General features: G+C 46.4%; 1 protein-coding gene across 1 annotated transcript in view; it reads right to left on the reverse strand.

The window, feature by feature from the left end:
• Nucleotides 1–1,368: 1,368 nt before the first annotated feature.
• CCL28 (C-C motif chemokine ligand 28) overlaps nucleotides 1,369–21,394 on the reverse strand; it is a 28,786-nt gene continuing 8,760 nt past the window's right edge. The window contains exons 2-3 of the mRNA XM_069627231.1: nucleotides 17,372–17,498; nucleotides 1,369–6,570 (exon numbers count right to left, since the gene is read on the reverse strand). Of these exons, the coding sequence (XP_069483332.1) occupies nucleotides 6,411–6,570; nucleotides 17,372–17,498 (287 nt within the window). The 3' untranslated portion in view covers nucleotides 1,369–6,410. The remainder of the gene's footprint in view (nucleotides 6,571–17,371; nucleotides 17,499–21,394) is intronic.

Genomic DNA, 21,394 nt, shown 5'->3' on the forward strand with positions numbered 1-21,394 from the left:
TTACACAGAATTATTGTCCATTGGTGCCCTGTTTTGATTAACCCTCATTGCCTTACAGTGGTCAAGGGGTCCTTCCGGCGTTCCTGGTTCCTGATTGACGGCACTCCTCACCTGTGGCCTCAAAGATTGCATGAGTAGTGTTCTTGATCTTCTACCCGTGTGGTACTTGGGGACGGAGGTAACACTAATCTGCACGACCATCAAGATCAGAACAGCTTTACTGTAATGCTGCAGAAGAAATAATCTACTATGACCTGCCGGATGTGATGTTTATTCCCTTAGAGATGTATCTAATGAAACTGGAGTGAAGGTCTCATAAGAGGGGACTGTGGGGTACAGTTTGAAATTGAAAATGTTATGTACTCACCTTGCACATTACTGCATTATAATATTGAGGAGATACTGCAAACTGCCATGTTTAAACAACTGATTCTTGCTTGTGTGAGGTGAGGCTTTAGATTTTACTGCACATGTCTTTGTGATGAAGGCTCTTTGCCTAGAGTGTAGATATGCGGGCCTTCACATCTGTCGCTTCTGACGTGTTTCCCTTTGAGCATATGTAAGCGTGTTTTAGGCTCATGCTCTCTTAGCAAAAGCGGCTTTCGCAGACGGAAGTCATCATACTCTAAGCATTCTCACCTGCCTCATAGTGTGTGTGAACCTTTGAGGAGTACATTCAACTTCACTAAATGTATCATGTTATGCTGTCCTCCCTGCTAACACTGTTTTGCATGTAAGAACGCAGCTGCTTGCAGCATTGTTTCACTATGATTCCTTGCACTGTCAGAAGCACCCCTTCCATTGAATTTCATGTGTTCCTTTGGGTATAAGAAAGCGGTGCACAGAGGGATGGGGGTTCTCACTTGCTCTGAAGTCGTGCACTGTTGTTGGTTTGTTATGTTCTTTTGGTCAGTTTTTACTAATGAATTGTCAACCAATCCACCGAAAATACCATTTCTAAATGATTTAGGCAAACGCTGTTTCAGTGCAACCATTTCTGTGAAAGGAATCATTCCACTATGGGTAAAGTAACTTTTTGACCACCCCACCGCCTGCGTATATTTTATTATGCTTCCAAGGATAGTCTCTTTCCTTCCCTGGCAGCAATCCCCTAGGCTTCTGCCCCTGGTATCTCACAACACAACATCAGGTCCTTGTCCTGCCCTACGCCAAATGTATGTTATTTGGCACATGACAGAATCATATATTCACAGTCTAAACAATGTGTGTGTTTGTGTGTGTGTGTGTGTGTGTGTGTGTGTGTGTGTGTGTGTGTGTGTGTGTATGTTTCTGTGTATGCATGTGTGTTATGAAAGAAACTGCTTCATATATGCTACTGTTGTCTACAAAAAAAGACAACCCCCTAGATTTTACTTGATTATTTTTATTATTTACATTTTAAATACAGCAATACGACACGTGCGATACATACACAAAGATGCATGGCATTTTACAGGATGTCAGATGCATTGAAATTGCACATATGACACTAGACAGCAGTTACATAACTATCAAAATGAACTCATTATGAGGTACAATGACACTTTAACTAAGTGTACAGTAAAATAATATGAAGCTTTTATCTAAAGCATTTAAGTTGTATACTCCAGTGTAAGCCCACCACAGTGATTACTGAGTCAGTGTTGTGAGAAATAAAACATGTGATTATCAGGCATGGACAGGGTAGACTCGGTGCCCTTGTGGTGATATGGCAGGAGTAGGAGATCTATTAGGAAACCAAGGCTCTTACAAAAGGTTCAGTGCTGCAGATGTGAAGGGAGGTGATGCATGTTCATAACAGCAGTTCATATTCCGAAAATAGTGTGTCGGCAGGTATTTTAAAGATGGGAAACCCGAAAAGCCTTGAGAGACTATCATGCAGTTCTATTGTGGATCTTAACTTGTTTAATGAACAGCAAGTGTGTTCCCTTTATCCAATCAGTAAAGATAGTATACCTGAGATCTGCACGACTGCATCCTTGGGTGATGGCCTGTGACCCATGTGCCCACCATCGGCCAGCGTCTACGTAAACTGTGCTGGTCACCTGCCATTCAGCCAAATTGATTTATTTTGTGCAAACAGGTGGATTTTGTTAGTGTAAATTTGGACTCAAGGCACCTTAAAAAGTAAAGTTAGTGAGAACTGAACTTATAACCTGCTGTAAATACTTATTCAGTGGGAAAGGGCTGAGCAGAGACAGGCAACATGGAGGTGAGCGGATTAGCGGAATTGAAGGGCATTGAAAGTGAGCGCTTATTGTGCACCACCCACCGCTGACATGCCGCACAGGAGAAGGAGCAGCAGAGACCCACCTTGAGCCTATGCCAGCCCCAACCCCCATATTCTCACTACCAGAGGCAGGCCCCTGTGAATGCACTGTTGGCTTTGAAGCTGCACTATCCCCAAACCTAGAAAAGGCAAGCCTGTATCTAGAAGAGCAAAAGATGTGTCCATCTTTCCTGGATCTATGAAAGTTACATGCAACTCTGATACTACACATTGTAAAATGCAACTTGTTCATACTGTGCCGAAGAGGAACCATCTAATAACTCCCTGGAGCAGGGACCTACCTTGCTCTGAAAGCTTCCAAAAGACAACATGTGTACCAGAAGTGTCTCATCCATGGTGAGGCACTAGACTTTGAACAAGATGGCGTGTGGGCTTTGGGGGCAGGATGAGATTGGAACACAGACAGGAAGACGGATAATATGTAAGAGGGACAAACAGTGAACAAATATGCTACTATAGAGTTACAAGCTGAAGCCATTGCGTGGGCAATTACCAACCTGAAATACTACCTCATGGGCCAGAAATTCCAATTGGTCATAGGCCATTGTGCACTTCCATGGCTGGGTCTGGGGAAAAACTCTGACGCTAGAATAATGCGCTGGTTTCTAAATCTACAGACTTACTGCTTTCCAGTAGAGCATAGAAAGGGGAAAGAGCAAGGCAACATTGATTTCCGATCAACTGAGAAGGGGAAGCCAAACCTCCAAGGGAAAGGGTATGTGACAAATCGAGGGATTAAGTCACTTCTCCCCAGGAGGGGGAGCCTTTTCTTGTGAGGCTAGAGAGGTGATTCCTCTATGCAATACCATCCCTAGGGGTAGAGGCAAGCGGGACCGCACTGGAACAGACTCCCCCTGGAGATCAGTACACCCATTCCAATGAGGAACCCCCTTTCCAAACCAACCAGGATTATTCTATTGGAAGAGAACAAGAGAAATATACCTACATTTCAAATGTTATCTACAATGAAAACCAACTACCACCTAAGATATATGTTAAACAGTGTTCGAGGTTATAATGTTTGGAAGTTAGCCAAGTTCAGTAAGAACAAATAACCCAAGTTTAGTGAGAACAAATAACAGTTCACAATAATCACTGCTAGACTTATGCCTGAAATTGTCTTGGCGTGCTAGCAATTGCAAGGGTTTACAGTTGGTTCTCACATATTTGCATAATCAAGTTTGCTTCCTCTCTCACTGGACACAACGCGATTAAACGATTCTGCAGTTGGTTGTCACACATTTGCATTGCATTAAATGTGTTTACAATGTCCAATTCGGTTCCCCTCCTACTGAGAGACAAGATATGAATGATTATTTGTGAAGTGACAGATATTTGTTGATGACCGAGCTCACTCAGGGTGCAGCCTGCGCCTCATTCCTTCCTGTCTGCAGTGTCTTGATAAACTTCTTCTGCACCCTGTGCCTGCAAGCCTGGTCTTCAAGAGAAGAATCCTTATACAGGGCCTCATTACGAGTTTGGCGGTAGCCTTGCTGGTAAAACCGGCAAGGCTACCGCCAAACTCGCATCCGGGTCCGGCATCCACGAATGGGCTATTACGGGCCAGCCGGACTCAGTAATTGCCCTTTCGCTGGTGCCAGGCCCGGTACATCCCCATTCCCATTGAGCCCATAGCCCATAGGGCTCAATGGGAATGGGGAGGGTGGTAGCACCAGTAGCGTTAATAACGATACCGGTGCTACCATCATGTTCAGCTCACGGGTGCTGGTACGGCCACCAGGTCAGACCTGGTGGCTGCAAGGGCACCCGGGAGCAGAACTCGTAGTATGGCGGTAAGGTAGCAACGGTGCCGGTAATGATACCCTACGGTACGGTAGCAATGTTGTTGCCTTCCCTCTGATCTTTTTCCAGACTTGGCCTGACTGTAAATCAACACCTAACTCTGGCGTAACCAGTTATTGCACAACACAAATTTGGCATAATGCCGGAGGAAGGAAAAGATGGTATGACTTGGTACTGGAAAAAATATAGTGCGTTTCTGTCCTTTGAGGAAGTCATTATCCCTGCTCTTGGTCTTAAGGAGCTTTGTACAAGAGGTGCAGCAAACGTTGATGATGCCCTCAGTCAGAAAAAGAAGAAACACTGCCTTCCACATGTTTGCATTTGCTCCAGGGCCGGCATCTTTTTTTAAAAAATTAATAACATTACATCATTGAGTCATTGGAAACTTGGGCACTTTGCAACTCTTGTCTGAGTGACTGAGAATATTTGTACAGCACATGAAATACAGGTGTTAGCACGAAACTGGAGAAGGAGCACAGGCCGTGGAGGAAGCAAGCCCCCGTCATAACTGGGATGTTTGGAGCAAATGCACATAAAAAAAGGTGTTCACCCCAAAAGCCCTTTTCCTGAAAGAGGCCATGTTAAAATATGGACACGTCTGTAGGGCCAATATTCTAGGATTTCATTAACGTAATGCAGCCAACCTCACGTGTGGCCCCATTAACCAATGGGAGCAAGTGTCATTTTCCCTTTTCCCTGTGTCACGTGGCCTGTGTTCCCCCATGCCTTCACTTTTCTGCATTTCGATAAACTGATTTATTTACCATATGTTGCTATTGGATCAAGAAAAGTTTACAATCTATGGTTTACTCATTTAATAAATCTGTGTCCCAAGTTGCTCTCTTGGAGGTGGCCTGAAGCAAATCTCGAATGAACTGAAAACGTGTGTATCTATATCTTGCACTTTTTCATCTAAGAAGGAAGAAAAATAACAGTTGACAGTACATTGCGTTATAAAAATGTGTTATGCACAAGCGCCTGGAGGCCATACTAATGGGATAAAGACGCTATATAAATGACAAACTACTACTACTACTACATAACATGTACACTGTGAAGTTACCCCTTGGAGGCTACGCATAGTCCACAAATTAAATGCAAGGTCAAGGAAAAGAATGTAGGTTTCTGTATTTCTTTCTAACGTACTTCAGTCCTTGTGAAGTCACAAATCACAATAATGACATGAATCCTCTAAGATGTGCTCTTCTGCTCCAGCACGGTTTGCCAGGACCTTTTGATGGGGGTGCTTCTGGTGAAAGTTTGTGCCATCAAGGGTCTTTCTGTTTAGCGATTGATTGAAAGTTTACATGGTTCTAGGGCAGGGATCTGCAACCTTTGGCTCTCGAGATGTTATGGACTACAAATCCCATGATCCTGGATCATGGACTATGCTGGGTAGGGATGAAGGGAGTTGTAGTCCAAAACATCTGGAGAGCCAAAGAGTTGCCGACCCCTGTCTACACCCTGTACTCTTTCGAGCACTGACTTTCTTCACTGCCATGGAGACAGCTGGCTGCACATAAAACAACCTTCCACAGTACAAAATTGCAGCCTCTGTTTCTAGAATTTTGCACTGCTCCTTTGTGCTGGCATACTTCCGATCCTTTATGTAGCTCGCTAGTTCACTTCTTTGAAACGGCAAGGGGTGGAATAAAACTGCAGTCCGCAGACACCATTTGGTTACCATACCAACTTGAAGGTAATTGTTGATCTGATTCAGCAAGTACCAATGACTTCACTCAAATTTACCAATTATAGAGAATGGAGGGTGTGGGGACACCAAAATCCCATTATTTAAGTTCATCTTTTTCAACAAACAAACTGTCCACTGTCTCCACATTTAAGTATGGTGAAGAGCAAAAGACCTGTACAGTGGGGCTTTGTTTCCTGCTTGCAACATTATTTCAATATGATTCCTTGCCCTGTCTGGACCACCCCATCCATTGAAATGCATGTGTTCCTTTGGGTATAAGGGAACAGCCAGCGCCTCTCATTAGCCTTTGATCTCTGTGTATACCAGTCTTGCCGGTATGGAGCACAATTAGATTTAGAATGCTTAGATGGAAGAACACGAAACCTATGGATGGGAGAAAAAAAGCTGTAAAATCGTTTGCTTTTCAGCAGAATTCCACAAGTGTCTTTGCATTGTAGATTCCTTCTTTGACAAGCTGTGCACTTAAATACTATAAGAAACAGCACAACATAGTCAGACTGTTCGCAGAATTCCCCATCATGTTGCTAATGTCTGCACAGCATGCGTTTACTACTTCTGGTAAATGTCATTTCCTTCTGTCCTGGTGCTTGCAGCAGCCTTCTCCTAAATCCTTTTCCTTGTTTTAGATCTCCTCCTTTTTGTTTTGCTTCTCTTTGTGGCACTATAATTCTTCCTCTTGTTACCTCCGCATTTGAATTTCCTCCATTTCCTAACGTGTTTGTTTTTTGGATTTACACACAATGTTTTTTTTTTTGTGTAGAGCCTGCCAATTAAAACAAAAAAACTGTTATTATGATAGCAACTTGACCATGCCAACAAAAAGAAACATTGATCAATAGGGTAATGCCAGCATTGTTTTTTGTGTCACCTTTATCTTCATGAAAAGGTTACATTTAAAAGATACAGTAATCAATAAAAGATGCATGGACGCCTGCAATATCTGTATACAAACTCCTATATGTTTGACTTTTAATACAAAAGCTACTCTTTCCAATAATAAAAGCCAGGATTCATGGAGGACATATTCCACTTCCATGGCATCATAGTAGGGGAAAACAGCATTTCCTCTGCCTTGCCCAGGTATCCTAAACCAGACGAAAGCAGAGAAAGTCCAGTGCACTTCGCAGCACGACTCTCCTACAGTGTCGGAGCGGTGGGCCTTTCAATTTTCCAGACCGGCCACTCGTGCACGGTCAAACACCAGGAGTTATGCACCACATTAGGACTTTGGCAGTGCCGGGGCCGTGGCTTTCCAAAATCTCAATCAGATAAACATAAGTTAAGGGGGTTCAAAGTATGTACTTTAAGTAGATGGTATGGCATGTTACCTCTAAGGAGCACTGTTTCTTCAACATACATCAAACCGATGCAAATATACCGTTGGCTCATTGGGCTCACCAATGTACTTGTACTACTAACATTTATTCACAAACACAGTCCAATGTCACTCACTTGAAGAATATGTCACCTGATAATACACCTTTACAATGTCTTACCCCTATGTGATGTTCCCATAGTGACTGGCATTTGGTGTCCCAGAAATGACCTTAGGTCCTCTGTAAGAACCTTGATCAAATTCTTTAATGGCTTTTGAAAGCTTTCCCGCAACACTGCTAATATCTTGGAGACAAGGTATACCCTCTTGGCTGTGCGCATGATAGTCCTGCTAAGTAAGAGGACACCTGCCTATCATCTATGATAATATTATTTGTGGCGTTTGACCTCTTTTTTTGCCTAGATATACCTCAGCAAATAATCCATTTGTTTTCAGATCCCCTTGTGGACACGTGGTCAGCAATATCAGAGTAAAGTTTCTATCCTCTGAGTGTTGCCATGCTAATACATCCCTTAATTGATCAAATATTCATCTGTAAATTCATGTCGGCAAGATCAGCTACTCGATCTTCAGGTCAGCAACCTCTGCATAGACCCATCCTCTGCCGCCGGATGAGAGACCTCACAAGTCCAGGCCCAGCAGCAGGTAATTCCTGTTATGCCGGGGGAAACCTGGCAGTAGATTAAAGCAACTTAAATGTGATGTGTGGTTTTAAGTTTGGGGTTTAGGCAGCTGTTACAATCACTGGACTGGTTCGACAGCACTGAGATTTTCTTTTACATTGGAAAAATATTGTTTGCCCTGTGCCTGACCCCATCAGCTTACCGGGTCTTCACCATTCAATGCAGGTGCAGGGTAAACAAGTCATATTTTATCTTAAAGCAGGTATGCCTAGGATTCTGACAGTTCAAATAGGGGCCACTTAAAAGCAAAAACGTAGGAATTTGGCAGAATGGAGTTATATCACTTACATTGAGCACATTCCAAAAAAGGAAAAGGTAAGGATTGGGCCTGTACTCCACTGCACTAACCACTTCCTTAATTGAATGCCCAAAGATTATCTAGTTATTGAAACTTATAGGTTTTGTACCTAAGGCACCAAAGGGTCAAGATAAAGGCTTCAAACCCACAATCCTCAAAATTACATAAAAGACATAAGGTGTCTACCCTAAGCACCATGCACCTATTCAATTTTAAATCATAACCAATTTTAGCAGAATTAAAAAAAGCAGAACTGGGAGCAAGAGGAGGAAGAAAGCGGGGTGACGTAATGGCAGCTTGATGGCAAACATTATGCACGTGTGGTCAGAAGTAACTGAGAGTCGGGAGCCAGGAAATGTAATTACATTTCATCATTTGGATAGCACCTTTCACCATGTGTATGGTCCCAAAGCACTGTAGTTTGAACGCCCTGGGAGGGACCGAAGTCTGGAAAGTTAGGAGGTGCTAGTACGCGTGTGTGCATAATAGCCATTAAATGTTATGCCCCAAGCTTCAGTGCTTATACGGCAAAGGATATGCCAAGTTTCGCAATGTTGAACATGATCAATTCTGGAGCATGCTGTATGGGGCTGAATCGCTTGTTGTAGCCTCATGGGCGTACCATATTTGGAAGCTTGTTAAAAACAGATTATTGGACTGAATGGGTCTATAAGCTGTTTTAATTTTGTAATATTGTATATTCTATTAAGGAACTGTGTTGAATTGAAAATGTTAGATATGTATTTTATGAATGTCATTTTTATATTGTAGTGTGAAAGGTTAATACACCAAATGCACTAAATAAATAAAAGACTAAAACAATTAAAGGTTGTGAGGGCTTGGCCGGGTCTTTGCTAGCCAGCAATGTCTAAGGTACAATAGGAAAATATGCAGGGGGTGTTTAAGAGGATAGTCAATTATGTGTGCAGCTATAGTTCGAATTTTTTGTCGTGAAAGGTAGGTACGTTCTTGTGAAAGCTGTGTTGTCCAGAGTGTCATTCGAGTTCTATCTGAGAACAGATGCGTGTAGAGTGAGGTCACGCCTTTGGCTAATTCCAAAGGCGCAGATTGCAAGTCGAAAAAAGCACTGGTCACAATCAAGAGAAAGCCTAGAATTGTTAAATTCAGCATAATTCTAACACATCTGGGTTGATAACTGATGGTGGGTGCTTTCTGCATACCTCCAGCTATCATTAGGTGGTTACCCTCAAGACCCCACTTAGCCGTAGAGACAGCATTCTGCCAACACCTGCATTACAGGTAGTGGAGCACATTCTACAATCGCCTAGAGACCGTAACTAGTTCGCCCTCATGTACTTAGCAAGGCGTGGCACCCTGGTCAACTCTGAGACCGAAACTTTGGTCGTCATCATGGACTTGACTAAGTGCAAAACCCTGGCTACCTGCGCAACCATTCCAGGCTGTACATTGGCCATCCCCGGGGATTCCATCTAAGTGAAAAAGCTGCCCACTCTTGGTATCAATCTGAGTGCAATATATTGCCCAACCTCAGTGTTCATCTGAGTGTGAATATGCTGCCCACTCTCAGGACCGACTAACTGCAATATGTTGCCCCAATCAGACAGTTCGGGTGCAGAAAGAAAAGCCCACCTTCAAGATGCCTTAAGAGTAATTCATTATCCACCCCTAAGCAGTCCAGATGCAGCGCGTAGTCCACCCACAAGTCTGTCCATGTGCCACATATTTCTCACCTTCAAAAGTCAGTCCAAGTGCATTATTTTGCCCCCTCAGTGTTCTTCTAAGTGTGATACACTGTTCACTCTCAACTCTGTCCAAATTCAATATGTTACCCCCATCAAGTGTGTTCAAGTGCAGATGTAATGCCCAGCCATGGATAGCATTGAAGAGTAATACCTTGCCCACCCTTGGACAATCAGAATGCATCACCTAGTCCACCCCCTAATCCACTCAGGTTCGCCACATTGCCTGCCCTCAGGTAGTTGTTCAAGTGTGCCACATTGCCCCCCTCAAATCCATGCAGATGCAAAACCACGCCCGCTTTCGAAGGTCTTTCAAGTGGGGGAAGCCAGATGCCCCAAGACTCCACCGGGCACCATACCCTGACTCTTCTAGTGAGGGGAGAAAGTGGCACAGGGGAGCAAAAGGCGAGGCAGGGCCCCGATGAAGGATGGCGGACTGAAGTAAAGTAACTGAATGGGGGAGGAGGATCAGTGACACAGGGGACAGAAAGAGGAGAGGGTTGGAGCAGGGCCCAGAAGAAAGAGAGATGAGTGAAGCAACTAATTAAGTTGAGAAAATGAAGCGAAAGGGGATTTTGCAGTTGCAGCCCTGGGCTTGTGTCTGAGGGGTTGCAACTGCGTTTCAGGTTGTGTGGGGGGGCCAGGTTTTAAGGGCCTTCGTGAAAGATGGGTGATCCTCTATGAGACAGAGGGTGAGGGGAAGGCAGTTCCAGAGGGTGGGGGCTAAGATGGAGAAGGAGGAGCCTCCTAGTCTGGAGAAATTGAATGGAGGGGCCACCATGAGGTGTGCAGAACCTGATCTTAGGATTCGGTTGGGGCCGTAGCATGTTAATTGGTCTTGGAGGAATTCGGGCCCTTTCTTGTGTAAGGCATGATGGATAATGCACATGGCTTTGAAAGAGGCCTGACAGCTGGTGGGAAGCCAGTGGCGCACCCTCAGAGCAGGGGAATGTGTTCTCTGTGGTAGAGTGCAAGGAGGAGCCTTGCTGCAGAGTTTTGGATCTGTTGGAGTTTTCGGGTTGAAAAGCAGGGTTGCAGAAATAGAGAGAATTGGTGAAGTCTAGGTGGGATAGGATGATGGTCATGACTGCTGAGATCCTGTGAGGGTAGGAGAGATGGCGAAAGATATGCTTGAGCATGCAGAAGTGGCAGGATCTGGACACGGTCTTGATGTGGCGAGATAGGGTTAGGTCTGAGCTGAGGGTGCAACCAGATTTTTGACTGAGGATGATGAAGCGGTGGGTGTCCTAAGGAGGGGAAGGGGAGCGGTATTGCCGCAGATTAGGATTTCTGTTTCGCAAGGGTCGAGGAGGGGGTTGTTGTTCGTCAGCCAGTGGTCAATGTCTGAGAGGCAGGATGGAAGATCACGGTGGAGTTACGACAGGAATTTAGGAATCTTGAAGATTATCTGTGTTTCATTAGCATAGTTGAAGCAGTTAGGTTGTGGGAGAGGATGAGTCAGTGGGGATTGCTAAAGGTTGAAAAGGAGAGGGACTCTCCCTGAGGGACTCCATGGGGGACCGGTCACGGGGCATATTATAAAGGTTGTAGAAAGGTGATATGGGAGCGGTCGGAGAGGAAGGAGTAGTTCCATTTTAGGGTGGAGTCCATGATGCCTAGTGAGAAGAGTCTGTTAGAGCGAGTGGTGTTGTTGATCGTGTCAAAATCTGCCGATAGGTCCAGTAGGATGAGTGCAGCGCAGCCTTCTGAATCTGCTGTTCTTTTCAGTTCGTCCCAGATTGAAACAAGGGAGGCTTCGGTTCCATGGAGGGGTCTGAAACCTCACTGAGCAGGGTCTAGAATGCCAATTAAGTGAATGTTAAAATGGGGCAATAGTTGAATAAATGAAGGGGAGGGGAGGGTCAATAGGGTTTTTTAGTAGAGGTTTGACGTGAGAGGTTTCGTATGCTTCCGAGAAGATGTTTGATGTCGGTGAGTGGTTGATTAAGGATCTGGCAAGGTTGCATGCGCATGTGGAAACCCAGAGAGTTCTTGAGGAGGGCGAGATGGCAGCAGTCTCTGGGGTAGCCTGCGGAATGGCTATGTAAGAGGAGGCTTAGAAATTCAGAGTGGGAGATGGCTGAAAAGGAGCGGAACAGGGCATGTGACGGGGTGGAGGTGAGGAGAGGTAGGGGGAAGAGTGGGGTGAAGGATGCTAGTTTCTTCGGGATGGAGAGATTTCTTTAAATGGCTATACTGTAGTAGTGGTCTGACAGGGCATTTCGGAGTGCTTGGGAGATGTTGGGAGTGGGGGTTGTGCAGAGAGTGGACTTGAACTCTGTGATAATCTTGTTGAGTTCCTTACAGGGGTAAGTGGCGTTGGATATGCGTGAACTATAGAATACTTTTTGGGCTTTCCTGATTTCTATCCTGTAGGCCCTGGTCTGTCTAGCAAGGGGGACTTTGTTCTGGGGGATGGGAGTGCTGGCCCTCCATTGGCGTTCCAAGCATTGGTTGAGGGTTTTGTGCAATTTGATTGAAGGGGTAAACCACCTTGGAGAATTGTCTGTATGGTTGGAGCCGGGTCTTGTTGGAGTGAGGGGAGATAGGGCATTGGAAATCCATTGGTTGAACTGGTCGGGAGAGGGGATTCCTTCCTCCTTGTAGGGGGAGTGAGGGAAGGGAGAAGAATAGGGAGTCGGGCAAAAGCGGGGAGATAATTACCTTGTTCCAATGGGGATCCATTAGAGTGGGGATGTTGAGGGGTGGGGTGGAGTAGAACAGGCAGTTAGGAGTAAGAAATAGATACTGCAGTGATCAGTCCAAATTAGGAGGTTATTGAGGGAGGAGGAGTTTAGATTGGTGGAGCTGAACACTGCATCCAGGGTGTGACCTGCTATGTGGGTGGGCCTCGATATAAATTATAAGAGATTGAGGGATTGCAAGTTGTCAATGACGTGACGGGTCATGCGGTTGGAGGGGATATCGAACCAGATTCTCAGATCCACTAGAAGGGTGATTGAGGGGTGTGAGACCATGATGGCGGCTATGGGGTCAGAAAGGGAATCTGCAAAAGTTCAGTTATAGCCCGGGGATCTGTGAAGGGGTAAGGAGTGGGTGAAAGAGGGTGACATTTGTAATTTGACAAGCAGGGATTCTGAGTCGTTGCTGCAGGGTTGTTTCTCGGACTGTAGGGGTTTGAGGTGATGTTTGGGAGGATAGCGATACCCCCTGCTCTGCTGGATCTGTTGTGCATGATCAGGGAGTAACCGGGGGGGGAAGGCTTTGTGAACAGTAGGAAGGAAATTGTCAGAGAACCAGGTTTCTGTGATAAAGAAAAAGTCTGGATTTCCGTCGGATATAAGGTCAAATATCAAGGACTTGTTTCTACTGACGGATCTGGCATTGATGAGTATGCAAGAGAGGTGGAGGGGGCTGTGGCCGGAGTAGGATGGGGCGTGCATGGCACTAAGTGATGTGAAGGGGGGGATGTAGGAAGTGAGGCTGGCAGGGTAAGGGGGACATTTGAGATGGGGAGGAAAAGGTGGAGGGGGAGTGGAGGGAGAGGGGGGTAGTTTGAGGAGAAGCAGGCAGGCTTGCAGCTTGATGGGGGTGTGGAAGGGGGGCTCGAGGAGTTATCATTAGAGTCGAATAGAGGATGGCTTGTGTTTGGAGGGGTTTCTGTGTCTGTGATGAAAGGGGGTGCCAGGGGTGAGTGGGTGGGTTTGGAGGGGCTGTTGAGAGGGGAGTCCTAGCCAGGGCTATGCGGGCTACACTTCGAGATGTGAACGCTGAGTCTCAGGCAGGAGGGGGCAGTCTGGTGAACAAGTGCCAGATGGTGGGTGGCGAGTGGGGGGGATCAGTGATGAGGGGAGTTTTGGTGGGCTTGAAAGGGGTTTAGGGTTGGTTGGTGGAGGGGGCTGATTGAGTTATGTTGTGGAGGGGATGGGAAGGAATGGTGGAGGGGGAGTTGGTTGGTGGGATTGAGAGGGTGGGGTTAGATGAGGTTGCTGGCTGAGGTGTGTTGACGGGGGGGAGGGAAGGGAGTTGGAGAGGAGGTCTTCTGATTTCTGGTATGCCAGAGGGCTGCTCTGGCCTTGGAACTGTTTGGCATGGTGGAAGGGAGGTCAGGAAGCCGGGGGAGGCAGTGACACTAGGTTCAAAGTTGTACAGGGTCTGGCGATTACACCTAGAATCACAAGATGCAAAGGGTCATACCCAGCAGCATCAGTTAAATAGCAAAGGTGTTTAGTAAGTACACTTAGGTTCACAGGTACCTGGGCCTTATCAAGATGTAACAATTAAATGGTAAAGCTTTTTTAGAAAGTACGCCTGGATTCAAAAGATGCACAGGGTCTAACTAAGCTACAACAATTACATAGCAAAGCTTTTATAAGGTACACCTAGTTTCAACAGATGCACAGGGCTATTCGAAAGATCACTTAGAATCAGAGGAGCGCATGGCCTAAACCAGCAGCAACCATTAGATAGCAAAGCTTGTATAATGTAGAATGGCTACCTAGAAAGCACAACAAGCTTCAACACATTGTCTAACCAGAGAGTAAAGCAAGGTTCAACACAATGGATGTCTGTGGAGCACCGCAAGGTTTAACACAATGGCTAACACCACAACTCCTGCAGGGGACAGGAGTGTCCATAGATAGGGCACCATTGTGATGTATTAATTAGCAGCTTCGTGTCAGGGTTGTGATTCCTCCACTGCACCCAAATTGTGCTTAACATATTTCGAATCATGTGTATTGAATTTAGGTGTGCACTGATTGATGCTCAAGGTTAATTGTTTTATCTGGAAAGCGCGGCAGGGTTCAATATATTGCCTGACTGGAAAGTACAGCAAGGTTCAACAAAAAGGCTCATTGTAAGGCGCCAGATGCAAAATTATTACAGAAACCTTAATTTAGCCAAAATATTGAGTGTAAAACCGTTTCTGGAACATTGCTAGACTTCCTTGTAGGTGTGACAATACCGAAGCAGTAAACGTGTCTGGAATGCAGCTATGTACAGAGAGCAAAAAAAAAGCTGACAGCTCAATATCTATTTGTGTCTGAAATTCCTTCCTGTGCATTTTTCACATTTAAAGTCTTTATGTACCTGTTTTGACATAATAGAAATAACACAGGTCTACTTTAGTACAATAGTAGTCCCCAGAAAACGCTACACGTCAGAACAGACCCCATTGTTGACCAAGTATGTCTAGCCCATTGTTCTGACGTAGGGCTATCCCTTCCGTTACCAATGTACAGAGAGCAAAGCAGTGCCTGAAATGTGGTCAGAGGACGAGTGAGAGCAGAACCTTCACTCTGTTTAGGATTAGAATGTGAAACCAGCGCCCGAGCTTTAGAATTAACCCGTACCTACAATGCAGCTACAGCTAGAGAGCAAAACCGTACCTAAAATGCGGCTAGTGGGCACAAGTCTTATTTGTAGCTGTACTCAGATAATGTGATTAACTGTGGCTAAAATTGGAAAGTGAAACAGTTCATGAAATGGTGATAGAATCCGAAGTGTAAAACACCAAAGCAGTAAATCCGAGCCTATAGGCTGCTATATTCAGAAAGCATATCAGTACCTGGAAAGCAGAAAGATCTAGAATGGGTATGGAAACGTACGTGTAGTGGTATTCATGGCTGTATTTAACGGCAGCGAAAATAAGAGTGAGAAAAGGTTTCTAGGTTCAGTGGTGAGGCACTACCTAAGCAGTGAGCTGTACCTAGAGTGCAGCTCCACTCGGAGGCAAAGCGGTACCTGAAAGTTGCTAGATTCAAATGCAAACAATTACCAGACAGCAGGAGTCAAAACAGTGAGACAAATGGCGGCTGTTTTCAGAGCGGATATAGAGACTGAAGTGCTGGGTAGGAACAATAAGGAGGTAGTCCCTAAAGTGTAGCTAGGATCGGGTCATGATACATGTCCAAACAAACAGAAACGACGCGTTAATGCGAGTGGATTGAAGCAACTACACTCAAGTAGGAGAACAACTTTGATAATTACATTGGTGGTCATTGCCTTTTTGTGAGTAGACAATGTTATGATGGGGTGGCCTTGGTCAAACACGGGCAAATATGGAGTTTTCACTTGCCCTTTTCTGCAGCCCTTCTTGGCTGCCCTGGGGAATCCCTAGAAAAGGGTGGGTTCTGGTAGCCAGGGCCGGTGGCGACCCAATGGGAGCACCGTGAGGGAGGGAACAGTTGCACCAGTAAACACAGTGAAAAGGCCCAATAATGGAGGGGGGGGAAATGTAAACAAAGCGCAGGCAAGTGTGTGTGTGTGTGTGTGTGTGTGTGTGTGTGTGTGTGTGTGGAGCCCGAGGCTGATGCCTACCTGCTCTTCTGAGCTGTGTTGGGCGGGAGCTCTTCCCACAGAGAACTGGGGCACAATACCACAGATTTTTTTTTATCGTGAGAGTCGTAGCTGAGGATATTTTTCCTGAGTCCCTTCCTGGAACTGCTACACGAGGGCACTTACCAGGGCGACAAACAGAAGGACGAACTTAAAGGTCAGTCAGGGGACCATCCTGGCATGGTGCAGGCCGGTCTTGCAGGGCTGGAGCAGAAGGTTTGGCCCCACTCTATGAGTGATTATGGGACTGGTTGGTTTGGTGGTGGCAATGATATGGCCACAGCAACTAAGGTGGTGGCATTTGGTGCCCTGGGAGTTGGGCACGGTGCTGCCCTCCAGTCCTTATTCCCCCTCACCGCCCCATGTAGTGTAGACGCCATCCAGGTAGAGTTCCGCAGAAGCACTATTGGCGGTATTCTTTTCAGGACTTGCGGCTTAGCGCCTCCCCTCTGCTGACTTTGAGGACCTTTGGGATTGGAAGTGGCGTGTCATGGCAGCTCCACACCTGGCCTGTCTTCCTCCTGCCCCATCAGGGGCTTTTCTTTTGAAGGAGGTTCCATGCATCCAAATGTGCAATCATTATGGGCAAAGGGGCACTCCTGGGCGTCGCCTCTGACCACCACTCCGCCAAGTTATATCGGTTTTCTTTTCCTCATGCTGCCATACGCTTTTGTTGCCATTTGCTGTTTTCTGATCGTGTAATTGTTGTTTTACATAGTTTGTGTATTTGACTTATTGTACACCTTCTCTGCAGTGCCAAGATTCGTCTTTCGGGCTGAACGAGTGCGCTTTCAAATAAATAAGCATAGATAAATAAGTTAAACATCAATCTCTTGCCTGGGAAACATCACGCATGCCCCATGAGCAATGGATGGCAGCTTCAAAGGCAGTACATGATATGACATGATATGAAATTGTATTTGTATCCCGCTGGTACACAAGTGTTTCAGAGCGCGACGATGCAAGGGAGGGGAAACAACAACAATGATCTTACTAGGCCCAGTGACATTGAGAACGAGCAAGTGCATGGGAAAGGGGGAAAAGTGCATGAAAAGGGGGAGAGTGGAAAGTGCAGAGCAGAGGAGAAACAGAAAATAAATAATAATAAATAAAAGAAAAAAAAGAAAAAAATAGATAATGGAGGCAATAAACAGTGATAGTGCTGTGTTTATGGCAGCAGACTGGGTAAGTCTTGGTAAGTCTGATATTAGAGCAAAGCTACTTACACCACAGCTGCAATGTTACACAGCCCGTCCTCTCGCTGAATCTCACACCTCTGCACTCTTGATAGGATCTTCCTTGAGATGTGATTGCCCACTTCGGTACAGCAGCTGATGCCACGAGAGTTGATTGCTGAAATAAATGAGGTAAAACATCATCAGTAAAGGCGTATGGCGCAATGCAGTGACATCATGAGAGCTATGCACCGTTGTACCCCTTTGTGGGGCATTGTAAAGCATGTGCTTCCGTACACCCTGGGTTCCCCGGAGCTGCACCTTGGATTGAAGTGCACTCCTGCGCACGTGCCGTGTGGGGGACCCCTCCAAAACTAAGCCATGCATTATCTGGAAAGGCGTGAGCGGAGCGCCATTAATGCAGTCGATAGAGAGCACGACCCTCACCAGTGCTCTGCTAGGTGCCCACAAAGCGAACTACTTTGTTGATCCTTCCTTTAAACCTGCTGCCCCATGCCCATTAGGGGCAATACGCACTTCATATTAATGTCCCAGCCAGGCTTCTTGCAATGGTGCCAAGAGGCACGGCTGATCGCTGCCATGGGCCTGGAATCCTTCTTGGTGCTCCCCCTGTCGAGCACTATTGTGGCCTGGGCTGCATCTGTCACTACGTGGCGCGTCACCGGCGGGCCCATGCTGAATCCCTGGGCCGCACCGGTTACGCGGCTCGGCTGAAAAGGCTTTGGCTGCTCAGTGCTGCTGCTGACGGTGCTGGGCCACTCCTGGCATATGTGGCTTAGGAGGATATTATTGCCTGGGGCCTCTAGGCTGCTGCTGACGGCAACAGCGCCTTGAAACCCTTGTGTATAGGCGCGTCATACATGCCATATCATAACAGTCCCCGGTCTCGCTTGCCTACACAGCCTGACTAGGAAGTGTCACAAGGGGCCTCCACATCACCACGACTACCCCCAAACTGAACCAGGCAAGCATAGCAAGGGTAAGGACTCTGTGGGGGGCCCCTCCAAGCGGTAGTTTCCCTGGAACATGTGAAAGATTAAATACCGGAGCAACCTGAACACTCTACTACAGAGTGGTCATTCAGGCAGCCCTGGCCAGGCTGCCTGTCAAGTTAGAACTTTATAAAGATTGTGGGCTTCATTATGAGTATGCTGATCTGGAAAAAGGTGCCGGTACCAACATGTAACAGCATACTCTGGTTCAGCCGGTAGGGGCAGTGAATTACCGGCAAGTCTGACCTACACATAGTTCAGGCCCCTGACGGCAGATTATTCACTGAAGCACCGGCACTGTTAACAACGGTCCCGGTACTTCTGCGGTTCCCATCCCATGGGACTCCATGGGAATGGGAACTTATTGTTACTTTGCCATCCTTAAAATCCTGGTAATACTGTGAAATCAGGTGGCAGAAACGGTAAACCGAGATTGCCCGATGGCTTACCGGCAATCTCGTAATGAGGCACTGTATCTATCTTAAATGACTCTTTTTAGATTCTTTACTTTGCATATGCAGCTGCATAGTAATAGGCTTTATTAATAGTGTGTAGTGTGCCTAACCCTTTAGAAAGCTTTAAACTGCTGGTTTACTGAAGCTGATTGAATATAGATCTATAACATCTGATCACTAAAAGACCATACGCCAGCATATACCATTATCTGCCTTTCCCTGTGCTGTGTTGTGCTTTAAGTTAACCGTGGGTTTCTTTTAGAGGTTTGTTGGTGTATTCCTGCACCTATCACCTTTCCTGACCCATTCTTTATCCCATTGCAGCATACCCAGGGTGATCCCAAGACTCCGGCGAGCGGGCTTGCTGGAGACAGATAAGGGACAGGGTTAAGGACAAAGAATCCAAGCCAGAAAAGTGTTGTATTGTGCATACCTACACCTGTTCACCGCCAAGTAGAAGTAGAACCACCCCCGCAACATTTATTGGAGGCACTGCTGAGATCACCCTTTGGTGTTCCTATACCTACCCTACCTACCTGGTCTTTCCTATCCCCTTCATATCCACCATCTTGGGGTTAGTATATATATATTGCCAGATTAAGTTCACTTTTTTTATCCATGAGTTATTTTCAGCAATTTTGGGGGAATGAGGTTGAATTGTACATAAACTGAATCTCTATGTTGTGATTTTACCGGATTTGCAACCCATGGGCAGTCAGGCACCATCCTCATGGATCGGCTTCATGTAGTTTGCTGGGCTGAGGGTGAGGGGATTAAGCCAATACATTTCTTCATCATAGGTGACCCCTCTATCAGGTGCTCAAACTGAAAGAGTCCCTAGAGTCCCTTATCGGTCAGGTAAAGTGCTTGGGTCAAGGTTCTGATCTAGCTGGGACAGGTGTCCTTATCCGCTGTGGCCCTCAAGAAGTTGACCCTGAGGCATTGCCCCTTATCATACAATGGAGAGACCCAATAGTGACCTATACTCTTTGGCCTTTAAACACCTGGACAGGGCTGCAAGCTAGCTCACCATCCATTCCTAGACCAAGCCCTGCCTTGGCCAGTGCTGTGCCCAGTCAACCCGCAGCAGCCAGCGTAGGTACCATCATGGCCACTCTGTGCCTAGTACTTGTGTCAGTCAGTTCAATAACCAAGGTTAGGGGGTCATGACTGATCGCTTCCTCCATGGCAGGCAATTTCAACATCATGTTATAGGCGACCATTGCTACACCATCTAAGCATGAACTCTACATCTGCCTGAGACTCATCTCGGGAGAGAAGCCTAACCTGAGAGTTGAAGAAGAATATCAGATTTGCGTGGACCAGACCAATCAGATGATACACGATTGGAGAGCTCCTGACCAGGAGAAGTGGTGACGAGTGATCAAGAGTCTGCGAGGTCCTGCTCTGAGAGTCATCAGGCGCTCTGTGCAACGCATCTAGACCAAACCAAAGAGGCTATAATGTAGATGCTGGATGGAGTCGTTGGAGCTACAAAATCAGGCACAAAGCTACGGGTGAAGTGTTGCCACACCCGCCTCCAACCGGGTGAGAGACTGTCAGAATAACTGGCCAGGATGGAGACGATTCTTCAGCCTGCCTTAGCGCAGAAGGGGTTTGATCCAAACAGCCTGAATCTGGCCAGACTGCAACAAGTCTTGCGTGGAGCAGGATCAATGACTCTGATTCTAATGCAGCTGTGATTCCCGAAATGGACCCAGAAACCACCTCTCATTCAGGCACTAGTCCAGGAGATGTGTACCTTGAAAGGAGAGATGGAGGACACAGTGTATAGGCAACCAAGTCAGGTGGGTCCCCATATACAGCCCCCGAGTATGACCTCAGACATCAAGTGGAGAAGTTGCCTCAGACCATCCAGGCCATGGAGATGCAGAGGGTACCTGCCGAGACATCACTCGTAGTGACATCCAGGCCACTAGAGCACTGAAGAGGCTCTGCACCGCCATTCAATGTGAGCTCTTCTGGCATGCTCAAGAGCCGGGGCAGCGGCAAGAGTGCCAATGGTGAATAAGCATCACTCAAGCCCTGGGAGTTCTGCTAAAGGCATGGGCAGGAAGGCCACACCTTCTGTATTTACATGAACCAGCTGGATAATATTCAAGTTGTGGAGTGGTTCCAAGCATTGAATACCTTGCCCGCGCAATTGTGGGAAAAGCCAGTGAGGCAGAGGAAGCAGACCACCTCAATTCTTTATAGTGCTATGCTAGAACCATGTAGATACAAGGAACATTGAGTCTTTGCCACCAGACAGGCCAAGGCTGCAGCAACTCCACTGGTGTGCAAGCCATATGGGGATCAGCATCCACCCAGCTTGGCAAGTACACCCAAGAGGAACAGTGCCTCCAGTATCATTACCAGTAAACGCAGCACCCCAAGATCTTGTAGAGTACCTGAATTACTTATTGGACAACCAACCACCCTAACAGTTACTATCACTGGACAGCAGACACAAGCACTACTGGGTGGCAACTTTCAGATGACCATCGTGTATGAGTCATTCTACAGTTAACACCTGATGCAAATCCCCTTAGATTCAGTGTCTGGACGGAAGCTTGTCGGCATGGGAGACAACTCCTGTAAATATC

The sequence above is a fragment of the Ambystoma mexicanum genome, chromosome 6p (assembly GCF_040938575.1).
Source record: "Ambystoma mexicanum isolate Mex_15411 chromosome 6p, UKY_AmexF1_1, whole genome shotgun sequence".
NCBI classification, from domain to species: domain Eukaryota; kingdom Metazoa; phylum Chordata; class Amphibia; order Caudata; family Ambystomatidae; genus Ambystoma; species Ambystoma mexicanum.